Source organism: Neoarius graeffei, chromosome 13, assembly GCF_027579695.1.
Source record: "Neoarius graeffei isolate fNeoGra1 chromosome 13, fNeoGra1.pri, whole genome shotgun sequence".
NCBI lineage: Eukaryota > Metazoa > Chordata > Actinopteri > Siluriformes > Ariidae > Neoarius > Neoarius graeffei.
The window spans coordinates 32151219-32176747 of record NC_083581.1 but is presented as its reverse complement, the minus strand read 5'-3'; the positions used below and the strand labels follow the sequence as shown (position 1 = coordinate 32176747).

The 25529-nt window shown below is 38.9% G+C and overlaps 1 protein-coding gene across 4 annotated transcripts; it reads right to left on the bottom strand.

The window, feature by feature from the left end:
- Positions 1–3145: 3145 nt before the first annotated feature.
- gdap1l1 (ganglioside induced differentiation associated protein 1-like 1) lies at positions 3146–23491 on the bottom strand. Of its 4 annotated transcripts, XM_060936770.1 has the most exons (7): positions 23312–23491; positions 13938–13946; positions 12747–12939; positions 7734–7907; positions 6701–6795; positions 6399–6513; positions 3146–3489 (listed from the first exon to the last, which is right to left on the bottom strand). In XM_060936770.1, exons 1-7 carry the CDS (start codon positions 23489–23491, stop codon positions 3146–3148), a joined length of 1110 nt encoding a protein of 369 aa, XP_060792753.1. The 4 variants fall into 4 exon arrangements, with proteins under 4 accessions (XP_060792753.1, XP_060792752.1, XP_060792754.1 ...); XM_060936769.1 differs by lacking the exon at positions 13938–13946; XM_060936771.1 differs by lacking the exons at positions 7734–7907; positions 13938–13946.
- Positions 23492–25529: the final 2038 nt, after the last annotated feature.

Sequence of the window (25529 nt, the reverse complement as noted above, 5' to 3'; positions counted from 1 at the left end):
CCACGCAGGCTGAGAACCAAAAGGGAAAAAAAAACCAATCATGTGACTTTAAACATTTGCTTGGAAAATGTTGAGCCAATCCTCCAGACAGCAAAACACCACTGAATAGTTTTTTAATAGAGCTTTTTTGTAGGTTGTGCAGACTTTTTAGTATTTTTACATTTATTTATCACATAGCTTAGGTATCCCATTCTGGAAAGCTTTTCATAAATAGGAAAAAAGTAATAAAGCTTTCTGTTCAGCATTTTCATATTTTCATTTATTGTAATCCATGGCAACTAAACAAATTATGGCTTATGAACAAACATCATAAAAAGCACCATAAATGCATATCTTATCAATATAAAAAATAAATACATACATAAATAAATAAACCATCTGTCGTGAACTGTAATGGTCACAGTAAAAACACAATATTCTGAAGATTCAGTTTAAGGGAGACTGCGTATTTAGTTTGTTTCTCTTTTTTCCTTTCTTTTAACTTCCAGTGAACTACACCGGAAATGATGTTCTTGACACTCTCAAATCTCTCATTTTTCTATGGGGTGGATGCAGTTCCACATTCATTTATGACCTGTAAGGTGGTATATATTGCTAGGCTCTTATTCTGTAGTGTACAGTGTCAGTTGTACACTCATCTTTGTCCTTACAAATCCATTTAAGCACCTACATTTATTTTTGTTTTTATCTCCAGGTGCAGAATAATGCCCCTGATAAATCAATTAATCTATTTGTGTCTTTGGATAAACCTTGTGTGTTTGGATAAACCTTGTGTGTTTCAGAAGGACTTGATTTTTTTTTTAGTGGTGTTTATAGGCTTAGTGTCAATTATCAGTGCTTTTCTGTAGAGTTTTTATTTATGTTCACTCTTTTGACACAGTATTGACACTACATACATTATCGCTTTTCTATCATCAGTGTTCTGGGTACGAAGCAATTAAGTTCTTGAATGTGTTCACCTCTTGTGTTATTTGTACAAGCCCATCTGTAATCATGTAAGAAACAAAAATGAAAAAAAAAAAAAATGACACAAACCAACAACAAATGGCACAATGAAACACCCAATCAACTGCATTCTTGGTGTTAAATTTCTTCTATTGTGCGTTTGCTCAATATAAGATGATGTATGAGTGCTACAGGACCAGTCAAAAGTTTGGACACACCTCCTACTTCAACGTTTTTTCTTAATTTATATTGATTAAAAGATTAATGTCTTAAAGTAATGATGGATGTTGTTTCTCTTTACTTAGTTGAGTGGTTCTTGACAATATGGATTACTACAGTTGTGGATGGAATAGGGCTATTTACTGTATTTTTATTATTTACGATTTACTGTTTGATTTCAAACACATTAAGAAGGCAAGAAATTGCACTAATTAACTTTTGACGAGGCACCTCTTAATTGAAAAGCATTCCAGGTGACGATCTCATGAAGCTGGTTAAGATAATGCCAATAGTGTACAAAGCGTCATCAAGGTAAACGATGGCTACTTTGAAGAATCTAAAATATGAAACTTTTTTTAACACTTTTTTTTACCACATAATTCCATACATGTTCCAGATGTTATTTCATAGTTTTGATATATTCAGTATTGATCTACAATGTAGAAAATATGAGTGAGTAGGGGTGTACAAACTTTTGACTGGTACTGTATATGAGTAAGTATCTCATGAGTGATTTTCTCATTTAGGTTACTCTGGAGATCTTTACAAGGCAAATGTTTTGAAATTCATCTTTGGAGAATCACAGTACTGCACATTTCATTGTCCCTTGCTTTCAGGCACCTGAATTTGACCCATGAAGATCTTTAACAGTCATTCCACGAAATTGAGTCGTACATGAGCTGATAGCCGATGAGGTGCGTAGCGCTGAGTTGGCTATAAGCCATGTATGATGAGATTGAGTGGAATAACTTTTATTCTATCCACATTCACTGAATTTTGAGAAACGGACCATTTTTATTTTTTGCAGATTTGATAAAAACTTTATACAAAACATCTGACAAAATCATTTCCGCTTAGACTGTAAACAAACTGATGAAATGACCGGAGCAATTTATGAAAAATGCGATAATTCTTGAAAAATAAAGATACGTTCTTACCATCAAATACTTTCATTCCATTTTCTGTTGCTTTCTTTTTGTATTTGGGGTTTTGTTTTCGAGTAACGTTTTTATTTCATCCTCGGTTGATTCAGCAAAACACTCCGCCATTTTGTTTTTCCTCTACTCATGGTATATGAGCTGATATCTTAGTAGTAGAGTAGCCAATCAGAGCGCACGATTGCTTATATCCAGTGAATGTGGATAGAATAATGTTAATCTAGTTGCACAAACATTAGAGCTGCGTCTCGACCCGACTAGATACAACGGATATATGGAAAGTCTTACAAACTGTAATCAATCACTTGCCTATCAAGCATTTCTTAATATCCCATGTTTATAATGACCCCACATCTTAAAATAACCTGAATGATATCTGGTGCTAATGCTGGTGAGGTACTTTCTCCAAACAAACAAAAACCTTTACATGCCCATGTGCTGTTTGTGAATGTGCTCAAATCTACACAGAGTGAGTGGGTGAATAGTAATTTCATATATGTTTGGCAGTATTAGGCTGCAGCTAAACATTTTATCTAGTATCTCAATATTTCTCAAGGTTTGGCTGGAAACCCGTAAATGAAAAGTAGATTAAAGGGCAAAAGGTGAATGCCTCAAACACAAGATACTCCTACTAGTGTTAGAAGGGGGTATCAGTATAGGTCATGCTATAATAAGTACGCGTGTAATGCCAACACATACCACGTGGAGGAATTTGTAGTGCCTTTAATTTAGATCATGATGTTTCATTTTGTTGACTATAATCAGACTGTAGGCAAATGAAATTAAAAGTTGACAAGGCATTTAGTAAACAATAGGGGAATCAATATAAAAAATAAACCAATGAAGGCATCGATTACCAGAAAATGTGTTGATTTTCAAAGAAGGATTCCTTGTCATGGAATGTTCTTATTTAATCCGTTCACTCAGATAATAGGGTTTTCTCTGCACAACATCAGAATTCCAGCTGTTGCACAACATCTGGTACAGAAAAGTTGCAGCCTCGCACAAATTCACTGACACAGAACACAGTAATAGAGCATTTACTACATGTATTTCTTTTTTAAAAACCAATAGGCAAAATAGCCCATCCCACCTAAAGAACCCATTAAGAAGGAAGCACCGAAGAAGGACGGCGGCTTCTTTTTTACCATTCGGAATGCGTTGGGTAGGACTGCTGACAATAAGGTGGTGTGGATGTCTCCCAACACCTTACGGAAAGCGTAGCGCTTCTGCACACGCTCAAAAAATGACTGGAGGTTGGGTCTGCTTCCATCCTCCCAGTACTTCTTTGAAAGTCCCAAGAACTTGAGCCTGTGCAACGTGGCTCCAAGACATATATCAGCTAGCGTAAAGTCAGGTCCACAAAGCCACAACTCGTACTTTTGACCTGTTAGCAAAGAAGTGGGGTTATAAGTCAGTGTTGTGCTGTAGTATCGCATAGCCTACTGTAGTACTTCCTGAAAGGCTGAGATCCAGGAATTCAAAATTCAAAACAGTTGTACACATGTAAAAGTATTCTGAAAACTATCAAATAGTGATGGTTTTGTTGTCTTTATCGGAGCCCAGATAAGGGACTAGTCCCTTTCTCAGTAAGCAGTAGAACAGCTTCCCAAAGCGACCCTAAGGCTGTCTGTGGTCTGCAATGTTGCTTTTGGGAGCCACTGCACAGACATTCAAACAACAATAAGTAAGAATTTATTGTATAACAATAAAGACCACAGTGGGTTCTGAGGTTAACCTAAGTGCTATCAAGTCCACTTGAGCTCTTAAGTACCTGTAGCAGGGGTGTCAAACTTATGCCCCACCACAAGTAATCCAGCCTGCCAAATTTAGAATCCATGTTCTTAATTTAATCATCTTGTGGACTGTAAATGAATTGAAAAAGTCAAAGAAGAGAAAAAAAACAAGCTAACCTCTGTCATTCCACCATGGTGTGATATAGGGCAATAAACTACAGGCTATCAATCCAGCTACTGACAAAATATGTAATCTTTCAAGAGCAAATTAAAAACGTATAACATATAAGCTCAAGTCCATGCCAGTTGTAACACTACAAATTAAAATACAAAAAAAAAGCAAAGCAGTGTTCCAGCTAGTTTATTTTATCAGAACATGCACCCTGCCCTCAAATACCAATGCCACGCCCAAATTTATATGTGCCCTACTCCTAATTTTCCAGAATTTTCCAAGCGCCTGGCATATCCATTCTGCCACAGAAAGAAAGTGTGCCCTAACGAGTGTTAGGGCACACTAACTATACTTGCAATGAAAGTAACGCATGTTGACCACTCACAACACACTATTAGCATGGGGCCATAGTCATGCTCCGTCGACCATTTTGTCTTATTACAATAGTGAGTTAGTGAAGCAAAGTACGTTTGAAATATCAGCCATACCGGGCAACTATGCAAGGTCAATTACTTTTGTAAAATAAAGTAAGCAAATCTGAAACTTCTTAGTTCACCAGTTTGCTACAATGCTTCATAATATCACATCCGTGCGCATTCACGCTTGGCCCGCCTCAAACTGTCACTCACATCCATGCACATTTGGCCTCTGAGTGAGCAGCGTGTGCTGCAAGGACTCCAAACACTAATAACAAAGCTAATAAATTTACAAGGGCGCGAAAGACAAAAAGAATTGGTCAAAGCAGCAAGGGCATCAGAGAACCGAGCATTTCTGTTTGCCAGAACATAAGTAGATGTAATCTGTGGTTGGTAAAAGAGAGCAACTGGACTTGCTTGAAGATTCTTGAAAACGTTTCACCTCTCATCCGAAAGGCTTCCTCAGTTCTGTCTGACTAATAGGGAGTATCAGGTATTTATCCTCTCATGGATCATCACAGAATCAGAATTCTGATGGCTGCATTGTAGGTGGCTGATAAAAGATGTCAGAATTCTGATTCTGATTCTATGATGATCCATGAGAGGATAAATACCTGATACTCCCTATTAGTCAGACAGAACTGAGGAAGCCTTTCGGATGAGAGGTGAAACGTTTTCAAGAATCTTCAAGCAAGTCCAGTTGCTCTCTTCTACCAACCACAGATTACTATGTACCTGGATGACTGAGAATCTTCACAGACATAAGTAGACGTAAAAGTTGAGGACTAAACAAATTCAATCAAAATGTTAGGACTGATAGATCTAGAGTCTAGATATAGATCTATAGAAAATCTAGTCACTAATGTTGACGTGAACATTAACATGTTAGATTAGATCTAATCTAACATTAATATCCTGGACTAATATTAATTATTGATTAACGCTATTAGTATTACTATTATTAGTAGTATTAACTAACATTAGACCTAGTCAAGGCTAATTGCAATTGGATTGCAACTATTTAATTTTTAATAGGCCTAAACTTTAGGTCTGCAGTTAATATTATTAGATTTATACAACAATAAATCTAAATGTTAGCTCTTTACAGTTAGGCTGCTGTACATCAATAGGCCTCATGTAATTGGTCTCTATTTGGCTCATGATTTCATTTTAGGAGATGATGAGATCACCCGATTTATTACAGATTTATATTCTCCAATTGTTTTTGCGTTAATCTTAATGAAAACTAACAATCCCAATGCACCATGTTATCGGTGACTTGTGCAAAATACAGACATATGATCAAAGCTAAATTTATTAGCTTTGTTATTAGTGTTTGGAGTCCTTGCAGCACACGCTGCTCACTCAGAGGCCAAATGTGCATGGATGTGAGTGACAGTTTGAGGCGGGCCAAGCGTGAATGCGCACGGATGTGATATTATGAAGCATTGTAGCAAACTGGTGAACTAAGAAGTTTCAGATTTGCTTACTTTATTTTACAAAAGTAATTGACCTTGCATAGTTGCCCGGTATGGCTGATATTGCATGATAGATTCTTTGTCCAGAGTGATTCACACAAAATTACCCACGATAATCATTGGTGCCCTGCCGTCTTGGAAGGCTAGCTGGAACACTACAAAGTGCTAGAAAAATAAAAGGGGGTGAATATTTATACCAGACACCATATGGTGAAACCATAATTTAGAAAAAAAAAATTAGGGGTAAGGAATTGCAGTCTGTTCATCTATTTTGTAGGTGTAAGATACTCTATGCTCAATCCATTTGTACGTTCAGAATGTACCTTTTAACAGTTGTTAATGTGTTATTGTTCACTGACCTGATTATCTTTGGTCTGTCCCACTTGACATTGGACTAAGTGTATCTAAAACGAGCTTGACACCCCTGAGCTAGAATAACATGGCAGGAATGAATCAATATTCGGTGAGTGTTAAAATAAGAAAGACAAACTTGCCTTGATATTCCAGTTTCCTCTTTTCAAGTTCTGCTTCTACCTGGTCTAGTACCATTGCCAACTCAACAAGGATCTTCTTCAGGTAGTTCACATTATCATGGTCCAGTATCTTTGCCTGGTAGAACAAGATAGACCTGTGAAATGATACCCCATACCAGATACTCCCCTACATACACAAATTTCTTCCATTCAAACCCACGTGGCGCCTCATGTCTGGGTTCATTATAACACAATAAGTAAATGCGAAGCAAGGAATTAGATTTTGAAACATTGATTGTGAGCCCTGTTTCACACAATCTTACCATGAGCTTTTTCTGCTTTGAAAGGTATGGTTCTGTCAGCTGTGGCTCCTCATGGTCCAGTTTCATCAGTTCAGATGCTGCATTGGCCAAGTGTCCTGGAAGAGTGAGATGATAGAACAATGATAGAACTTCTGTCAGCAGTCAGTAACCAGGGTCACATAGATAAATGAAAAAGAAATGTAACAATTTGATATCAGTTCTTGCTTCTAAGATTGGTATGAGGAGCTGCTAGTAAACCAGAATGATTTTGGGAAAAATCTTTGTAAACATCCAATTTTCTCAGATAAAGCTGAGTGCTATTGTTCCCCTCTTGATTAAGAATAAGGTGCTCTACGATTATGAAGAGTTCCGTGGGAAGATATGAGGATTTTTTTTCCACCAAAAATCTGAAACAGATTTGGCAAATATTTAAGTTGTAATGAGATTAGTATGCTTGAAAATCAAACTGATAAACATCACCCAGCAGAGGAAGATTCAATTCACACACATTTACTACAAAGTAGATTTATTAGGGTTTATGCAGGGTTTTCCTGTCCTCATTAAATCCAGAACAAGACTGTGGACTGGATCAGATCTATTGGCTTGATTTACCGGTCTGTTTCATTGCATAATCTCTGTGCAATGCGGTTCAGAATGAGTAAGCCATATCCAATAACAGGGGCCTTTGCTGTAAACCAGATAGCATTCTTCTGCAGCTGGGGTTCATGCCAGCGCTAGGTCAACACTTGATCCAATAACGGGGACCTTGCCGTAAATCAATTAGTCTCCAAGCATTTAATGCAGCTGCCGTTTATGCCGCTAAAAGGTCAACACTTGAGTCAGCCTTCCATTTGATTTGAAGATGATGCATTCATTGGTTTGTTTTAAAGTTGTGAATCCAGTCATATCTAATGCTAAAACTAATGCAGGTTTTATGCTCTTTGTCTCCAGATTTGTGTCATTAATGATACTAAACACAAACAGATCAAAAATCACCCCAAACAGATCAGTCTGCAATGAAGCAGTTTCAACACTGAATTATGGCATCACTTACTACGTATTTCAGCAGTGGCGTACTTTGGGATCATGGAGTCAGTAGTGAGTTCAGGGTGGAGGATGCAGCCATGCGTGTAGGCGTCCATGGGCAGGCCATCCAGAAGCTCTCGATACTGCTTCACCCGAGCATGCATAGGAGTGCCTTCATCTGGAATAAGCTGGGCTATTGTATCTGTAGCAAAACACATATACTGTACATACATACAGGGCCCCTTATTATCCAGACTGCTGAAAATATGGAACTGTAAGCCTGATGTCAGCTCTTTTATGTGATTTCTCTTTTAAAAAGATGCTTTAATACTTCACAGATGGAGGTTAATTCCTTTTTTGTGAAATAACAAGGCTTATTTCAGCCATGTGTGCACCAGCTGTAGTGCCCCATTAAGTAAAATTTCCAGAATAAAGTAGAAGAAACAGCCAACTCTTGATTAAAGTCATTGCAGATTCATTTGTTTTGTCTCAACACAGCTGTCGCAAAGGAATAAAAAAGGCTTTGTAGATAGAACTGAAAAAGCAAGATAGGCCACGCGTATCCCACTCTGTCTGCACCATCTTGATGCATTAGGGACAATGGATGAGAGCAGTCTGGCTGTCCTCCAGCCTGCTGACTAATCAGCCTCTACCCTGCACCTGCACGTCTCCAACAGGCTTGGGGTGAGATCTGCTGCAAAGCAGCCGGCGAGTACAGAAACATAACTGTTCGCCTTGTCCCTGTGAATATCCTTCTACATCAGGATTGATTAGCATCGGTCTGTGAAAGTCACGCCACTACGCAGGATAGATTTCATTCCGTTCATTAACACACCTGTTTTAACTTAGGAAACCACTTTTATGTACTACTAAGAGGTTAACCGAGTTAAATGCTGGAAGAACAATGCACAACTTTCTGCTGGAATTTGTTCATGCACTTTCAGAAATAGGGGTACAGTAGGAGTCCATTACTCTCCCCAAAGGTACAGTCTACACTAATGTACCTCCTAGGGCTTATTATTGGACCTCAAGGTAACCACCTTTTTAGGGCCAAACAGGTACATATACAGTGTCTTGCAAAAGTATTCATCCCCCTTGGTGTTTATGGTATTTATTTATGTATAAACTGAAGCACACTCTCAGAAAATAAAGTACATTATTGTTAGGCGTACAGTGGCTTGTCACTAGGGCAGGACCCTCTAAGGTACTTATCTGTACACTTTATATACTGCTTGGGAACATACAGTGTTTTACAAAAGTATTCATCCCCCTTGGTGTTTGTCCTGTTTTGTTGCATTACAAGCTGGAATTAAAATGGATTTTTGGGGGGTTAGCACCATTTGATTTTGATTTACACAACATGCCTACCACTTTAAATGTGCAAATTGTTTTTTATTTTATTGTGACACAAACAATAATTAAGATGAATAAACAGAAATCTGGAGTGTGCATAGGTATTCACCCCCCCCCCCCCCCCCCAAAAAAAAAAAGAAGAGTCAATACTTTGGCAAGCCACCTTTTGCTGCAATTACAGCTGCAAGTCTCTTGGGGTAGGTCTCTATTAGCTTAGCACATCTAGCCACTGTTATTTTTGCCCATTCCTCAAGGCAAAACTGCTCTAACTCCTTCAAGTTAGATGGGTTGTGTTGGTGTACAGCAATCTTCAAATTATGCCACAGATTCTCAATTGGATTGAGGTCTGGGCTTTGATTAGGCCATTCCAAGACATTTAAATGTTTCCATTTAAACCACTCCAGTGTAGCTTTAGCAGTATGTTTCGGGTCATTGTCCTGCTGGAATGTGAACCTTTGTCCCAGTCTCAAACCTCTGGCTGACTCAAACAGGTTTTCTTCCACGACTGCCCTGTATTTAGTGCCATCCATCTTTCCTTCAATCCTGACCAGCTTTCCTGCACCTGCAGATGAAAACATCCCAACAGCATGATGCTGCCACCACCATGCTTCACTGTAGGAATGGTGCTCTTAGGGTGATGGGAAGTGTTGGGTTTGTGCCACACATGGCATTTCCCATGATGGCCAAAAAGTTCAATTTTAGTCTCATCTGACCAGAGAATCTTCTTCCATGTGTTTGGGGAGTCTGCCACATGCTGTTGGGCAAACTTCAAATGTCTTTTCTTATATTTTTCTTTAAGCAATGGCTTTTTTCTGGCAACTCTTCCATAAAGCCCCGCACTGTGGAGTGTATGGCTTAAAGTGGTCCTATAAACAGATACTCCCATCTCCACTATGGACCTTTGCAGCTCCTTCAGTGTTATCTTTGCTGTCTTTGTTGCGTCTGTGATTAATGCTCTCCTTGACCGGTTTGTGAGTTTTGGTGGGCGGCCTTCTCTTTTCAGGTTTGTAGTGGTGCCATAGTCTTTCTATATTGCTATAATGGATTTAATGGTACTCTGTGGGATAATCAAAGTTTGGGACATTTTTTATAACCCGACCCTGATCTATACTTCTCTATACTATGTCTATACCACATCTCTGACCTGTTTGGAGTGCTCCATGGTTTTCATATTGCTTGCTTAGTAGTGCTGCAGAGTCAGGGTCCTTCCAGAATAGGTTGATTAATGCAGACATCATGTGACAGATGTGACACTGTGATTGCACACAGGTGGATCTTAATCAACTAATTATGTGACTTATGAAATGAATTGGTTGGACCAGCTCTTATTTAAGGGTTTCATATGAAAGGGGGCAAATACCTATGCACACTCCAGATTTCTGTTTTTTCATCTTAATTATTGTTTGTGTCACCAAAAAAACCCCCCAACTATTTGCAACTTTAAAGTGGTAGGCATGTTCTCATCTCATCTCATTATCTCTAGCCGCTTTATCCTGTTCTACAGGGTCGCAGGCAAGCTGGAGCCTATCCCAGCTGACTATGGGCGAAAGGCAGGGTACACCCTGGACAAATCGCCAGGTCATCACAGGGCTGACACGTAGACACAGACAACCATTCACACTCACACCTATGGTCAATTTAGAGTCACCAGTTAACCTAACCTGCATGTCTTTGGACTGTGGGGGAAACCGGAGCACCCGGAGGAAACCCACGCGGACAACATGCAAACTCCACACAGAAAGGCCCTCGCCGGCCACGGGGCTCGAACCTGGACCTTCTTGCTGTGAGGCGACGGCGCTAACCACTACACTACCGTTCCGCCGGTAGGCATGTTGTGTAAATCAAATGGTGCTAACCCTCCAAAAATCCATTTTAATTCCAGCCTGTAATGCAACAAAACAAGACAAACACCAAGGGGGATGAATACTTTTGTAAGACACTGTATGTTCCCAAGCAGTATATAAAGTGTACAGATAAGTACCTTAGAGGGTCCTGCCCTAGTGACAAGCCACTGTACCTCTAAAGGTACAATAGTGTACTTTATTTTCTGAGAGTGTGCTTCAGTTTATACATAAATAAATACACTTTTGCTGACATAGGTAGTGTTTCTGCCTTATAATTTTTGCGGCATGGGTGTGATCCTAAGCTCAAGTTACTGACTGTATGGAGTCTCACATTACCTGTAACTATAAAGCTTTGCGTTTTCCTAAGCTTAGAAGGAGTTCTTTATATCTAAATAGGGAGCAGGTCCTCTTCCACCGAGCCCGTCATTTTGTGCTGCCATGTTTCAACAATAGCCCAGAATGGACAAACCTCTAGCGAGTGCCTTTCGTGTTCCGCATTTTTACAAATGGCATGATGAATCCAGAAGACAGATGAAGAAAAAGAAGAAAGGAAAAGAAAGAAGAAGAAAAAAGAGGACTCAAGTGTTTGCTGGTGCTACCTAACAAATTTCAGAACTCAAATTTTGGAAATGGAGGATCATACTTATTATTTGGCATGAGAAAAAATAAGGGAGTGTGAATCCTCGTCAATGATGTGAAAGCATGATGCAAAACGAGACTGGGAGGGAAAACATAGAGAAATGTTTAATAAAATGACTGAGATGGCAGAAAATAAGGGTAAAGGTAAATTCCGTTATTTTTTGCCATCTCAGTCATTTTATTAAACATTTCTCTATGTTTTCCCTCCCAGTCTCGTTTTGCATCATGCTTTCACATCGTTGATGAGGATTCACACTCCCTTGTTTTTTCTCATGCCAAATAATAAGTATGATCCTCCGTTTCCAAAATTTGAGTTCTGAAATTTGTTTTCAAAGTGATGCCAAAGTTGGCTGTTTTCTCTGTACAGGTAATTTAGCAATTATGCTATCTTGATGTGATCACTGATGATGACATAATTTTGTAAGTATTTGTAAGTACACTACGGACACCGGACTGCCACTGTACATTCTGATACACGCTTGGAAAGGGAAGGGTTTTTCAGTTGGTTGCAATCTGCAACCTCACCGTTAGACGCCACTAGATCCTACATAATGTACCTTTAAATTAAGGAGAAAGACCAAGGCTGAAGCGCCACCTTCTTTCTAGTTAACTTCCTAAAAATTCCAATATTTCTCCTCTTCCAACAGTGACCAAGTGACAATTCCAACCCAAGTGTTTTTCATGGGGGCTCAGCTGTCTTGCACAAAGCAGAAGAGAGGTGAATTCAGGCCAACACATCATTGGGTACCACTGATTTTGACATCTACTGTATAAGAAGTTCAGTAAGAGGACACAAAATAGCATATTATTTTCAGACACAGCACACTCAGACAGATGAGAGCACGTCACAGTTGTACCATCTAGTAAAGGTCTGGTCTGCTTCCAGCTTTTTAAAGGGCAGTTTTTCTTCTTAGGTCATTAAGCTTTTCAAATCTCTCACCCATTCCCCTCCACCACACTGTCAGATCTTGAACCCACTTAATTTGCTTTGCCTAGTCTTCATGGGCCATGAATTCCGAGGTGTAATATATGTAATGGTTTAGTATATACCCCAGAATTTACACTGTTCAATACATATCTTTGTATTCTCTGCCTCTCAGTGTAATGCCCTAACATGACAGTAATGAAATTTGACTTGACTTTAACTTCTTGTCTTGTGACTGACAATCTTACCTCCATCCAGATATTAGAGTTTTAATACTTACCACCCACGAAGTTGGTCTCTAAGTATTCAATGATTTGGCTGTAGTCACTGACAATAGTGTCTCCATGGATGAAGACAGGTACCTCCTCTCCAAGGTTAAGCCTCATGAACCAGGGCTCTTTGTGCTCAGTCAGAGGTAGACTCACATCCCGCTCTTCACACAGCAGACCCTTCTCATTAATTACCAGACGCACCTGCCAGACAATAAACACCATCTCAAGTGCATCTTCAATAATTTTCACATCAAGTCAGATACAGGGTTCTTGCCTTTACCCCAAGGGAAAAAAAATCTAGACTTTCTTATTTTAATTGATTCAGTTCGAACTTTTACACTTTCCAGAATTTCAAGGTGCGGTTTTCTTGATATTTTTTAAAGGTCACTTAATATAGTATGGGAAGACTAAAAATATTATAGAGGTAGTGTTAGAGCACAAAGTATGGGAATGTATAAAAAAGAAAACCAAAACCCTTAGTGTCTTCAGTCTATATTACTTTAACAACAGAATATCAAAGTATGTTTAAATTTAATACTATTACAGACTTTCCAGTCATTCATAAAAATCTGGAATTAACTGACAGCATCATCAAAAGGCTTCACTGACATCCCAAGGTATTTCTTTTACACCACAGTAATTTGCCAACACGAACAATTTTGTATTTATTCCAGAACAACACATCATATTTTTATTTTTTATAATTACATTTAATGTTGTGAGATGTCTGTATTCTGTCTAGTGTTGTCGTCAAGACCACCGAAACTGAGACCAAGTCATGACCAAGACCAGAGTGTATCAAGACCAAGACAAGACCAAGACTTTGAGGGATTGAAATCAAGTCAAGACCAAGACCAAGGCAGGGTGAAACGGAGTCAAGACCAAGACCAGACCAGTGTATGTGAAGGGGGGTGGGGAGGGGTGATAGCTGTTAACAGGAAGAAAAATTAAAAATTAGCAATGAGTCACATTATTGGTCGTATTTGAATCAGGAAATTTTACATTCAATCACAGTAACAATGTTAACAAATAAATCAGACAATACACAGGAAATTGAGTGAAATCCCTGCAGTTGTGGTCTTGAAATAAAATCCCAAGTCTCTATATCTGAGACTGAGACAAGACCGAGGAAAAATGTGGTCGATTCTGAGACAAGACCTTCAAAAAGTGGTCTTCAGACCAGTCTCGAGTTGTACAACACTAATTCTCTCTGTCAGTTAATAAAAATGCATCTTGTCATATCTCTCTGTCCTGAAGACTTTACTATCTCAAAAAACTTAAAAGTTACAGCTTGACCTCTGATTCTTACAAAGCACTGACACTGAAGACTCCTTTCAAAAACATCAACTCAGCATCAACAATTACAAGTTGTCGTTTTTTTAAATCAATTTATGTGCCGTTTTCACCATTCAAGTCCCTGTCTTAGCTGTTTCTGCAGAAACGACAGACTGTTATAGAAACTGCTGTTATAAAATATTAATTAGAACCAATTCTGACCAATCAGAACTGAGATAAAAAAGCACTGCAGTATAAAGCATTTTATATTATGTGTCAGTTAAATATTATCAGTTACATAATAGCAGATACCAAAAGCAATTACAATGTGATATTTACTATATAGTATATGCACTTGGTGTCTCAAACTTATTGAAATTTTTGGTATTAGAAATTCAGGTTACTATAAAAACACAGGCTGTTAGAACCTAGTTTTAAAGGCACGCTATCCAGAATTTATTGCTGAGTGGTTTAGATGAGACTATCCCTTATAGGTGTTTGATCAGTGATACTTAAAGGACATGGGACATGGATTTTTTTCTGGGTATAATTATGTATAAAGGACATAAGAAATGCCATTTAAATCACTGCAGGGCGTCAAAAATGTGAAAATCATCACATTATTCAACTTTTTTATACATCAGCGTAAAACAAGGATTCGTTAATTAGCTAGGTGGTCACGTGACCCGTGACGTCACAAAAACTTTCCAAGGAGCCAGCGCTTGGGAATCTAATGTAAACAGGTTACCGAAATGGACACCATCGACAGTGACATTCCCGATGTTTCACAGAGATGTGAAGTTAGACCCTATCAATTCGAACCGATAGCTGGAAATTCACTTGAACATGGATCTTGTCTTTACTCTGACGGGTCAGATGATTCTGAGAGTGAGAGTTCATTCAATCCCCATGAAACTGAAAGCGGTCGGCTTGATAACACTTCCTGGTAAGTTAAAAACAATTCTGCTCAAAGGCTAATGATCTGTTGAAAGAAGTATTATTTTTGTATCATACATTGAAAGTTCATCATAGATCTAGCTAAAGTCCGTTGCAAGCTAGTTTTTTTTTTGCTGATATTTTTCGAGATTGATTGAGATACAATGCTTCCAGAGTCCGAGATGAAAACATTCAAAATGGCGAAACGCCATCACACAGCCAACAACACTACGCCATTTGGTGAAAGAGATGAAAATTAAGAAAAGTTAAACAAACTTACCAACATAACTTAACATTTATTTAAATGTCCATTAATGTTACAGGATTTCTTGACTGTCTCTACAGTTGTAGGAATGTTAGGCCCTGTATATTATGGCGCTATCACTGCCTCCATGAACCCGGCTATACGGCCTCTTAAATTTGGCTTGGCAATTAATATCACTCAGTACCTGAGTATTAAAGTTGAAAGAATCCTCTGTGAAATGGTCCGAACACAGTTTGTGGGAAACGGTAGGTGCAAAGTTTTTTCTACGGCAGTAGTGAGCCCACACTTTCCTCAGCTTCGGGTCCTTGGGGAATGCAAAAAAACTTACTCCAGGGCATTTCCCATTGGAATTATTGCAACCATAAGCAGCACAATACACCATGATGTTCAATGTACGTTAAAGACTATAAAAACAATTTTCTTGTCATTCACTTCTCCATTCATCTACCCGCTTGTGCTGTGCCCGAAAGTTTTTCTGACGTATGATCACGTGACAGCGGCTCTTCCGGTTGTAAAATATGCATATCGGAGCTCGAGCAGAAATGCCATATAATCATCACGAATATAACAATTTTGCTGAATTTAATAGATGATTTTGTATTTGTTGATGCAATTAATTCATATTTTTAATGGAAAGAAACTGATATAGTGTGCATTTATGTTTCATGTCCCATGTCCTTTAATATGCTCCAATGGCTCCTGTTTGTCTGTTCTGCAGGTCCTGAGCCTAGATGAGACCTGAATACGGTTATTATTAGTTGTCACCAGAGCCTACACAAAACAGTCATTAGATTGAGATCCTTTTTGCTTTGATTTAGACCCTTGTTAACAAATACTGTAGTAGGTCTGAATTTTCAAAGCTGAATATGAACAAATTTATTCCTAATTTGTGAACTCATTCACATGAGCATTTGTTTTGGAAAAAAAAAAAACCCTGTCCTATCAGAGCTCCAGAGTTTGTATAAATTTACATATACTATATACATCACTGAGAATCACTAATGTGAACCTTGATTGATATTGATTTAAAACTCATTAGGAAAATGTATTACATTTGCAAGAGTTTCTCAAAGACAAAACTACTTTTGTGAGCACAAAAGCTCACATATTATCTGTGCTTTCGTATTGACCATTGTGTCAAAGTGCCAACAGCATAAACTATGGTGTATTTAGCATGCTAGTGAAAACTATACAGAATTAAAATGAATCAGAAGTGTACAATTTGTATATCATTTGTAATGACCAGTCACAGTCTTGATCTTGTAGAATGTTCACCCGTGGGGTTCACCCAGCTAACATGTGCAAAATATGGAAGGAAAACATCTTTACAATGTCTGCTGACTCCACAATAATGTCATATTGTTCATGGTAGTCAGCCAAACTTTGTGTCCACATGAAGTATGCTGAGGTATTTGGTGTGTGTCTATTATACTCAATGTGCTTTATTGGCTAAGTTATATTACTGAAGGATTTAGCAGAAGATATTCTTTCACCATTTAGTGATCATTTTTGTTTGTTGTTCAGCTTTCTGTGAGCTATCTTGTCCTCCAGTACCATAATCTCCCCACTGGATCTCATCCCTTTCACAGTGCCCAAAACCATCTCACAAGACTTCTTCCCCTTCATCTCTTCTATCATTAATAATTCCATAACAATTGGTCATGTACGGTACCAACTGCATTCAAGACAGCAAGGTTTATTCCCATCCTGAGCAAAGTGGTTTTCATACCACTGCTGATGACACTCTCTATACTCTCCTTTCCTTCCTTAGACACACATTTTCTGCACGGATCTCTGGCAGACACCTCATCATGGATAGCAGCTTCATTCCTAATAAAACTGAATGGCTGTTCATCCCAATAGATGCATCCTCATGTCAAGTTCTTGAGCTCTTCCTGAATAACTCTCAGATCTCATCATCTATCACTACATGCAACCTTGGGGTAACCGTGGATAATCAACGATCTTTCTCGCATCCCATCACTAAACTGACAAGCTCATGACGGTTTCTAATTGACAACATCAAGAGGATTCGTCCATTTCTACCCACAGAGCCCACTCAGGTACTTGTTCAGTCCCTTGCCATTTCGAGACTTGACTACTGCAACTTGCTCCGAGAACATCTACCTGTGCACACTATGCAACCTTTGCAACAACGACTTGATTTCAACGACACTACTGCATTACTATGCTCCCTCCACTGATTTCCTGTAGCTGTCTCAGGGGCGTAGCTAGGATTTTTCAAAGGGTGTGTGTGTGTGTGTGGGGGGGGGGGGGGGGGGTGACTGGCAGCCTGAGTACATTATGTAACAAAAAATAATTACCATTGCTTGTTTTATGTAGCTTAGAAACCGGCTCTTCCATTATTGCTGTTTCTTCCACGTTTTCTTGATGTTGTATTCTAGAAATGGCACACTAAAACTTAGCTTCGAAGCCACAAAATGCAACTTTGATGGAAAAAAAATATAATAAATTGCTTACCTCTCTTCACGTCAACAAAAGTAGGAAAGTTTCGCTTGTTTTGACATGGCGAATTATTAACACAAGAGGAAATACTTGTAATTCGCAACTAAAAAGACTGCAGCTACACTGGCAGCTTGACCATGCTTTCTAGTGCGATTGTGTCGCACTTGCGCAGAACTGTTTAAGTCCTGCGCGCCTTGGCTCGTGCACCTGAAGGCGCGCCTCGGGCTACGCAAGCGCCTAATGAGCTCCAGCACATGCACCGTTAACAAAGAAGACCTGTCTTTAATCAATAAACTATGTTTGGGCTATTTAAGGACTGCGCCCATGCAAAGATGATGCCAAGTATTACGCTGCGTCTAGCGTGCCTTACTGAGCCTTGTTCCTTGTCCCTGTTGACCTCCTGGTTTTTCGACTCCTGTTTCTCGTCCCTTGATCTTGTATAGTTTTGCCTCTGATATTCTGTCCGCGCCTCGATTGACCTCCTGCCTGTTTCCTCGATTACCACTTTGCCTGCTGTTTCAGACTGTTTGCCTGTTGTGTGCATTTCATGCACTTTATGCTCATATTGCACTGTGTATTATTTAACATATCTGCACTTACATCTGCCTCTCCCACACACACTCTGACAAACTGGGTTTTCGCGCCCAAACCACAGGAAGTCCATACAAGGTTATAGAAACCCTAATGAGGCTGAGGTGACAATCTAGTTAAAAAAATGTTAGAAAAATTACAGTGGGCGCTTTTCTAATATTCTTATGCGGCTATTGAAAAAATGTATGGTCCGACAAAGGGGTGGGGGTGGGGGGGTGTCATGGGCATCCCAGGACCCCCCCCCCCCAGCTACGCCCCTGTGTCTGTATCAGATTCAAAAGACCGATGCTTGCCTACAAAGCCCAAAACGGACCAGTACTCATCTGACATAAAGCACTTACCACACCCCGCTCTACACCATGCTCCCTCTGATCCTGTAGCCGGTGGAATTAATGCCACCTAGCTGCCCAAACAGTTAAGTCATTGACTGCCTTCAAACAATGACTAAAGACCTACCTCCTCATGAAGTACAACCCCAAATCAGAAAAGGCTGGGATGGTAGGGAAAATGCAAATTAAAAAAAAAGAAAGCAGTGATTTCTAAGTACTTTGACTTGTATTTCATTACAGACTGTATGAACCCAAGATATTTTGTGTTTTGCCTGGTCAACTTCATTTAATTTGTTAATATGCATCCATTCCTGAGTTTCAGGCCTGTAACACATTCCAAAAAAACTAGACAGAACTCGACACCGACTGCGTCGATGGGGATGCCTCCGCCTGGTAAACTACACGCCTTATTAACCCTTTGGTGACTGACCCCTTGAACATGGTTCCTCCAGGAACGATGACGTTTCAGTCGTCAAGACAACGGAAAAACTAAAATACAAGAGCATTTTGTTTTGTGCACAAGAGCATTGTGACGTATCTTTCTGTTTTTGTATTTTAGTTCTTCTGTTGTCTTGACAACTGAAAAGTCATAGTTCCTGGAGGAACCATTTTCAAGGGGTCAGTCACCAAAGGGTTAAGGTGTGATTTGGGGATGGACATTTGACCTCACAGTAATCTTGACCTTTTAACTTCAAAATCTAATCAGTTAATGTCTGTCCCCAAATGCACAAATGGTGAAAGTTTGGTGAAATTCCTTTCATTTGCCTTTGTGTTCACGAGGTTTCGGGACGGACGCACGCACGAACGCACGCACGGATGCACACACGGACAGACGGACAACCTGAAAACATAATGCCTCCTGCACCTTAAGGTGGCGGAGGCATTAAAAAGTTGGGATGGGGGCAATGTAGGGCTAGAAATGAGGTAAAATAATTAAATAGTGATGTGATTTGAAGCAGGTGATGTCAACAGATGACTGTAATTATGATTAAGTATAAAATCAACATCGAGGAAAGGCCTAGTCTTTGAGGAGCAAAGATGGACAGAGGATCTCCAGTTGGTCAATAAATACATGATAAAGTTATTGAAATATTTAAAAACAATGTTCCTCAAAGAAAGATAGAAAGGGATTTGGATATTTCACCCTCTTTGGTGTATAATATCATTCAACATTTCAAGGAATCTGGAGGAATTTCAGTACATAAAGGGTAAGGGCACAAGTCAAAGCTGAACACCCGTGATCTCTGATCCCTCAGAAGGCACTGCATCAAGAAACATCATTCATCTATAGCTGATATAACCACATGGGCTTGGGATTACTTTGGCAAACCTTTGTAAAGCTACAATACAGAGTTAGAGCCACAAATACCAGTGAAAATTTTACTGTGCAAAAAGGAAGCCTTATGTTAACCATGCCCAGAAGCGCCATTGACATCACTGGTCTTGGAGACATCTGGGATGGACCATCACACAGTGGAAATGTGTATTGTGGTCAGACGACTCAGTATTCCAGGTCTTTTTTGTATGAAATGGACACCGTGATCTGGACCAAAGACAAAAAGGACCATCCAGACTGTTACCAGCAACACATCCAAAAGCCAGGGTGTGTCGTGGTATGGGGTTGTCAGTGCCCTTGGCAAAGGTAACTTACTTCTGTTATGGAGTATTAATGCAGAAAAGTATGTTGATATTCTGGAGCAATATATACTGCCTTCAAAGCGACATCATTTCTAGGGATGTTTCAACAAGACAATGCAAAACCACATTCTGCACACATTACAAAGGCATGGCTGTGGAAGAAGAGGGTGCCTGTCCCCTTTGTCCCCAATAGAGAATGTGTGGAGAATTTTGAAACAAAAAATATAACGACAACGATGACCCTACACTGTAAAAAATGTCCGTAGAATTAACAGTGAATTTATGTAAAATCATGACATAAAAAACTGTAAATACAAAAACAATGAAGCAGTGTGTAATTTACATCAATATACTGTAAAACTCCTAACCAAATACCACTGTTAATTTAACAGTAAGAATATGTTGAATTGATCATATTTTTTTTGTAGAATTTACAAATTGTTGTAGTTTAAACACAGACAAACTGTAATACTAAAACAGAATGTGATCATTAAAATTACATCATTGCCCTGTTAAAAAAATTAAAAAATGGCCACCGTCGTGGCTCAGTCGACTAAGGCGCCATACCATGAATCCGGGCACCCGGGTTCGATTCCGACCCAAGGTCATTTCCCAATCTCTCTCCAGTTCATTTCCTGTCTCTACACTGTCCTATCCAATAAAGGTGAAAAAAGCCCCCCAAAAAATATCTGTAGATCCTTGCTTGTAACCATTTTGAATCATTGTTTATTGTACAATGAATATCCGTAAAATTAACAGTTATGTATTGATTATTGTACATTGAATACCTGTAAAATTTACATTTAGTTATCATTAATTGTACATGGAATCCCAGTGAAATGTACAAGTTATTCTGTAATGTTGTTTACATTTCACTGTATTTTTAACAGGATTATTCTGGCAACCACAGCTGCCAGTGTTTTTCCGTAAAAACAACGGATTTTTTTTTACAGTGTATATTGTTGCACACCTTAAGACCTGTTTGCAGGAAGAATGGGACAAAATAACACCTGAAACAAACACTTCATTACTTGGTGTCTTCAGTCCCTAAACATCTTTTAAGTGTTGTGAGAAGGAACTGCAACATTATAAAGTGCTAAATGCTTTACTGTCCCAACTTTCTTTGAAAGGTGTTGCAAAAATCAAAAGTTTTATGTGTTTATTTTGAAAAAACAGTAAAATTCATGAGGTAAAATATCAAATAATGAGCTGTTTGGTTGGTTTGAGTGCAATACAGGTCAAAGATGATTTACAAATCATTGTTTTCAGTTTTAATTTTAATTTCAACATACTTTCCCAATGTTTTCTGATCTGGGGTTGTACAATGTAGAAAATAGTCAAAATAAAGAAAAACCTATGAATCAGTAGATGAGTCTAAACAATTGAATGGTACGGTACTCGTTCTTAGTTTTTTGTATTTTGACATATATATATATATATATATATAAAATTTATTCTACAAAATCGAGTAGTACATGAGCTGATAGCCGACGAGGCACATCGCGCCAAGACTGAGTGGAATAACTGTTTTATTATATCAACATTCACTGGATTTTGAGAAACAGAGCATTTTTAGTTTTATTTTTTGCAAATTTGATAAATAAAGACTTTATACAAAACATCCAACAAAATCATTTCCGCTTAGAATGTAAACAAACTGGCAAAATGACTAGCAATTTGTGAAAAATGCTATAATGATGATTATTGAAAAATAAAAAAGATACAGTCATATGATCAAGTACTTTTATTTCATATTTTGTTGCTTTTTTGTATGGGGGGGTTATTTTCAAGTAGTTTTTATTTCGTCCTCGGTTGGTTCAGCAACACGCTCTGCCATTTTGTTTCTCTCTATTCACAGTATATAAGCTGATAGCCTCATAGTAAAGTAGCCAATCACAGCGCATGATTGCTCATCTCCAGTGAATGTGGATAGACTATATATATATATATATCTCATCTCATCTCATTCTCTCTAGCTGCTTTATCTTGTTCTACAGGGTCGCAGGCAAGCTGGAGCCTATCCCAGCTGACTATGGGCGAAAGGCGGGGTACACCCTGGACAAGTCGCCAGGTCATCACAGGGCTGACACATAGACACAGACAACCATTCACACTCACGGTCAATTTAGAGTCACCAGTTAACCTAACCTGCATGTCTTTGGACTGTGGGGGAAACCAGAGCACCCGGAGGAAACCCACGCAGACACGGGGAGAACATGCAAACTCCGCACAGAAAGGCCCTCGCCGGCCACGGGGCTCGAACCCGGACCTTCTTGCTGTGAGGCTACAGCGCTAACCACTACACCACCGTGCCGCCATATATATATATTTATTGTGTGTGTGCTCCTTTCGTCTAAACATGGATCATTCTCACCTAATAGTTTCATCTGAGTCATAATTTGGTGCTGAGACATTTCATTGACTTGCTGGATCCTGTGTCTGCACACAGGATGCTATGATACATTTAAAGTTGAGCCTCATAACTGCAGCTCAACTTGTAAGGTCAGTGGGGGAGAAGATCTGTTTGTCTTTTGCTTCAGCGAAGTCGTGACTTCCATATCAACCTGCCGCTTCACTGCTTTATGAAGGCCACTGTCCAGCAAAGCAGAGCTTCTTTATCCTGGTCTGAAAGCTTGATATTAAGATCATCAGCTGAATCAGGAAATTGCATTATGCTGAGTAGTATGCCAGCCACATGCCAGCAGTACCATTTACTACAAGATACCGTACAGCTCACAGTCAGTGTTCAGTTTTTGTGTTTAAGTTGTTTTTCCATATAGCCAGGCCTGCTTGTTTTAATAAATAATTTAGACTGTCATCCTCATGTTTACAGCCAGATCTAAGTCTTTGAGCATGCACAATGGTCTGAGCTGTCAAAATGGGTCCAAAATCAATCCTAGCAATAAACAATTTATTGATCAGGAGCATCAGCAGCTATATTTGTATAAAGCCGGACAGGTATGTGCCAGCATTGTGCAAAGAGAAGAAATGAACGCGGTACAGCCGGTGTGTCCCACTGCATAGCATGCAATGTACAGCCAGAGCTCCTCCATTTTGCTAGCTATGTGTTTACCTTTTGCGAGCTGAAAGACTGCGTCCAGTGGTACAGAACGAGGCGGTCTTTAGAGAAGGGCTTGTGCTCTACTGGCGGCTCGTGACTCTCCTCTCCGTCCGCAAGCTTGCCGTCCTCGCCCATGGCCGAAATGGGCCACCAGCTGCAGTTGGTGGGGGTGACATGGTTGGAAGACGCCATGACGGAGGATGCTCGTGCGTGCGAGAGAAAGGGTACCAACCGGAGAGAGAGAGAGAGAGAGAGAGAGAGAGAGAGAATGCAAACCGCGCAATAACAGCGCACGGAATCTTCAGCAGCGCGAGCGCAGCATCCTCTCTATTTCCGGCTGCTCCTAATCTAACAGAGGATGCTCCATATATGCAATGTTAATAGAGAGCCATATATTTAACATTAATGCATTCTATGCATGTAGTGCAGGTCTATATACTGTATCTGTTAAGCTCGATCTCACACACACACACACACACACACACACGAGGAAACTACACTACCGTTCAAAAGTTTGGGGTCACCCAGACAATTTTGTGTTTTCCATGAAAAGTCATACTTTTATTTACCACCATAAGTTGTAAAAGGAATAGAAAATATAGTCAAGACATTTTTCTGGCCATTTTGAGCATTTAATCGACCCCACAAATGTGATGCTCCAGAAACTCAATCTGCTCAAAGGAAGGTCAGTTTTATAGCTTCTCTAAAGAGCTCAACTGTTTTCAGCTGTGCTAACATGATTGTACAAGGGTTTTCTAATCATCCATTAGCCTTCTGAGGCAATGAGCAAACACATTGTACCATTAGAACACTGGAGTGAGAGTTGCTGGAAATGGGCCTCTATACACCTATGTAGATATTGCACCAAAAACCAGACATTTGCAGCTAGAATAGTCATTTACCACATTAGCAATGTATAGAGTGGATTTCTGATTAGTTGAACGTGATCTTCATTGAAAAGAACAGTGCTTTCCTTTCAAAAATAAGGACATTTCAAAGTGACCCCAAACTTTTGAACGGTAGTGTAACATTAAACATATTCTTTAATTGTGTACAATAATAGAGCTATGGAGCTTTCTATTCCTGAAACAACAGTTTTCGAACAAACTAAACAATATTCTTGACATGTACAACATTTATTCAGTTTAGGACCTTTGCATGTTGTAGCTGTTTTCAGAAGTAAAATTGTATCTTTAATTTAATAATAATAATTAAAAAAACCACACACACACAAACAGTTTTTTTTAAACTAAGGCTTAATTTTAGTCTGGAACAACTTTTTATTATTATTATTATTATTATTATTATTATTATTATTATTATTATTATTATGAGCATTTTTCCTGAAAGTTTGTGAAGATACAGGCCGACCTGAGACAATGAGACCTGACGCAAATAAATCACAGTAATAATCTCAGGTGATTAGGATGTGATTTACAGTTGGCACTTTCCTAAAAACAGCCTTAAATTAGCACATTTGGCACATGACTGTCCATAAGAGGACACTATTTATAAAAGCATTAGCCCATTTCATTCAACAAACAAGACAAACAACTATAAGAATGGAATAATAAATAACTTCTGATAATGATGAGTTATGCTTTCTACAAATGTAACAAAACTTAAAAAATTGTGAACCCCTTGGCTAGGCTTCATGAACCAGTGAGGGTCTCCAGCCCCTACTTTGAGAACCAGTGCCCTACAGGATGCCTTAACATGTGTACAACCATATATTTGGTCAACAAAGAATAATACAGTTCCTAGAGACATAAAGCAGTTTTAAATTTTTGAATTTCAAGAATAACAAATTTGAATTCATTTTAAATATTGTTTGGGGGTTGTCAATCATTTTGCTCTGATTTTTTAAAATGGAAACAGCTATTTTCTAAACACTTGGAACCACCCCCACCCCCCTTTTTAAAAGTGTTTAGAAAATAGTTGTATTTCCATTTAAAAAACAAGGCAAAATGATTGAAGCCGAAAATGTTAATCATTGCAAGTCATGCTTGTTTATTTATTTAGCTATGTTACCCTTTCACTCAAAGGGTGCCAATAATTTTGGAGTTGACTTTATTGGGGTATATTATTTGGGGTTGTCAATAATTTTGCCACATGCATTTTTTAAGAAAATACAAGGGTGCCAACATTTCTGGAGCTGCACTGTTTTGTTTTGTTTTATTCTCCACATAAAAAAGTTCTTACAGCCAGTCTTCCCAGTTGCGCAATACCT

What these genes read in the sequence shown, in the direction of transcription:
- gdap1l1 (XM_060936770.1), bottom strand. Translation starts at nt 23,491, where the DNA reads ATGGCGTCTTCCAACCATGTCACCCCCACCAACTGCAGCTGGTGGCCC. An exon ending in CGCCACTGCTGAAATACGTA is followed by an intron (nt 6,796 to 7,733) that starts GTAAGTGATGCC and finishes TCACTCTTCCAG; the next exon opens with GACACTTGGCCAATGCAGCA. An exon ending in GAGGAAACTGGAATATCAAG is followed by an intron (nt 3,490 to 6,398) that starts GCAAGTTTGTCT and finishes CTTTGCTAACAG; the next exon opens with GTCAAAAGTACGAGTTGTGG.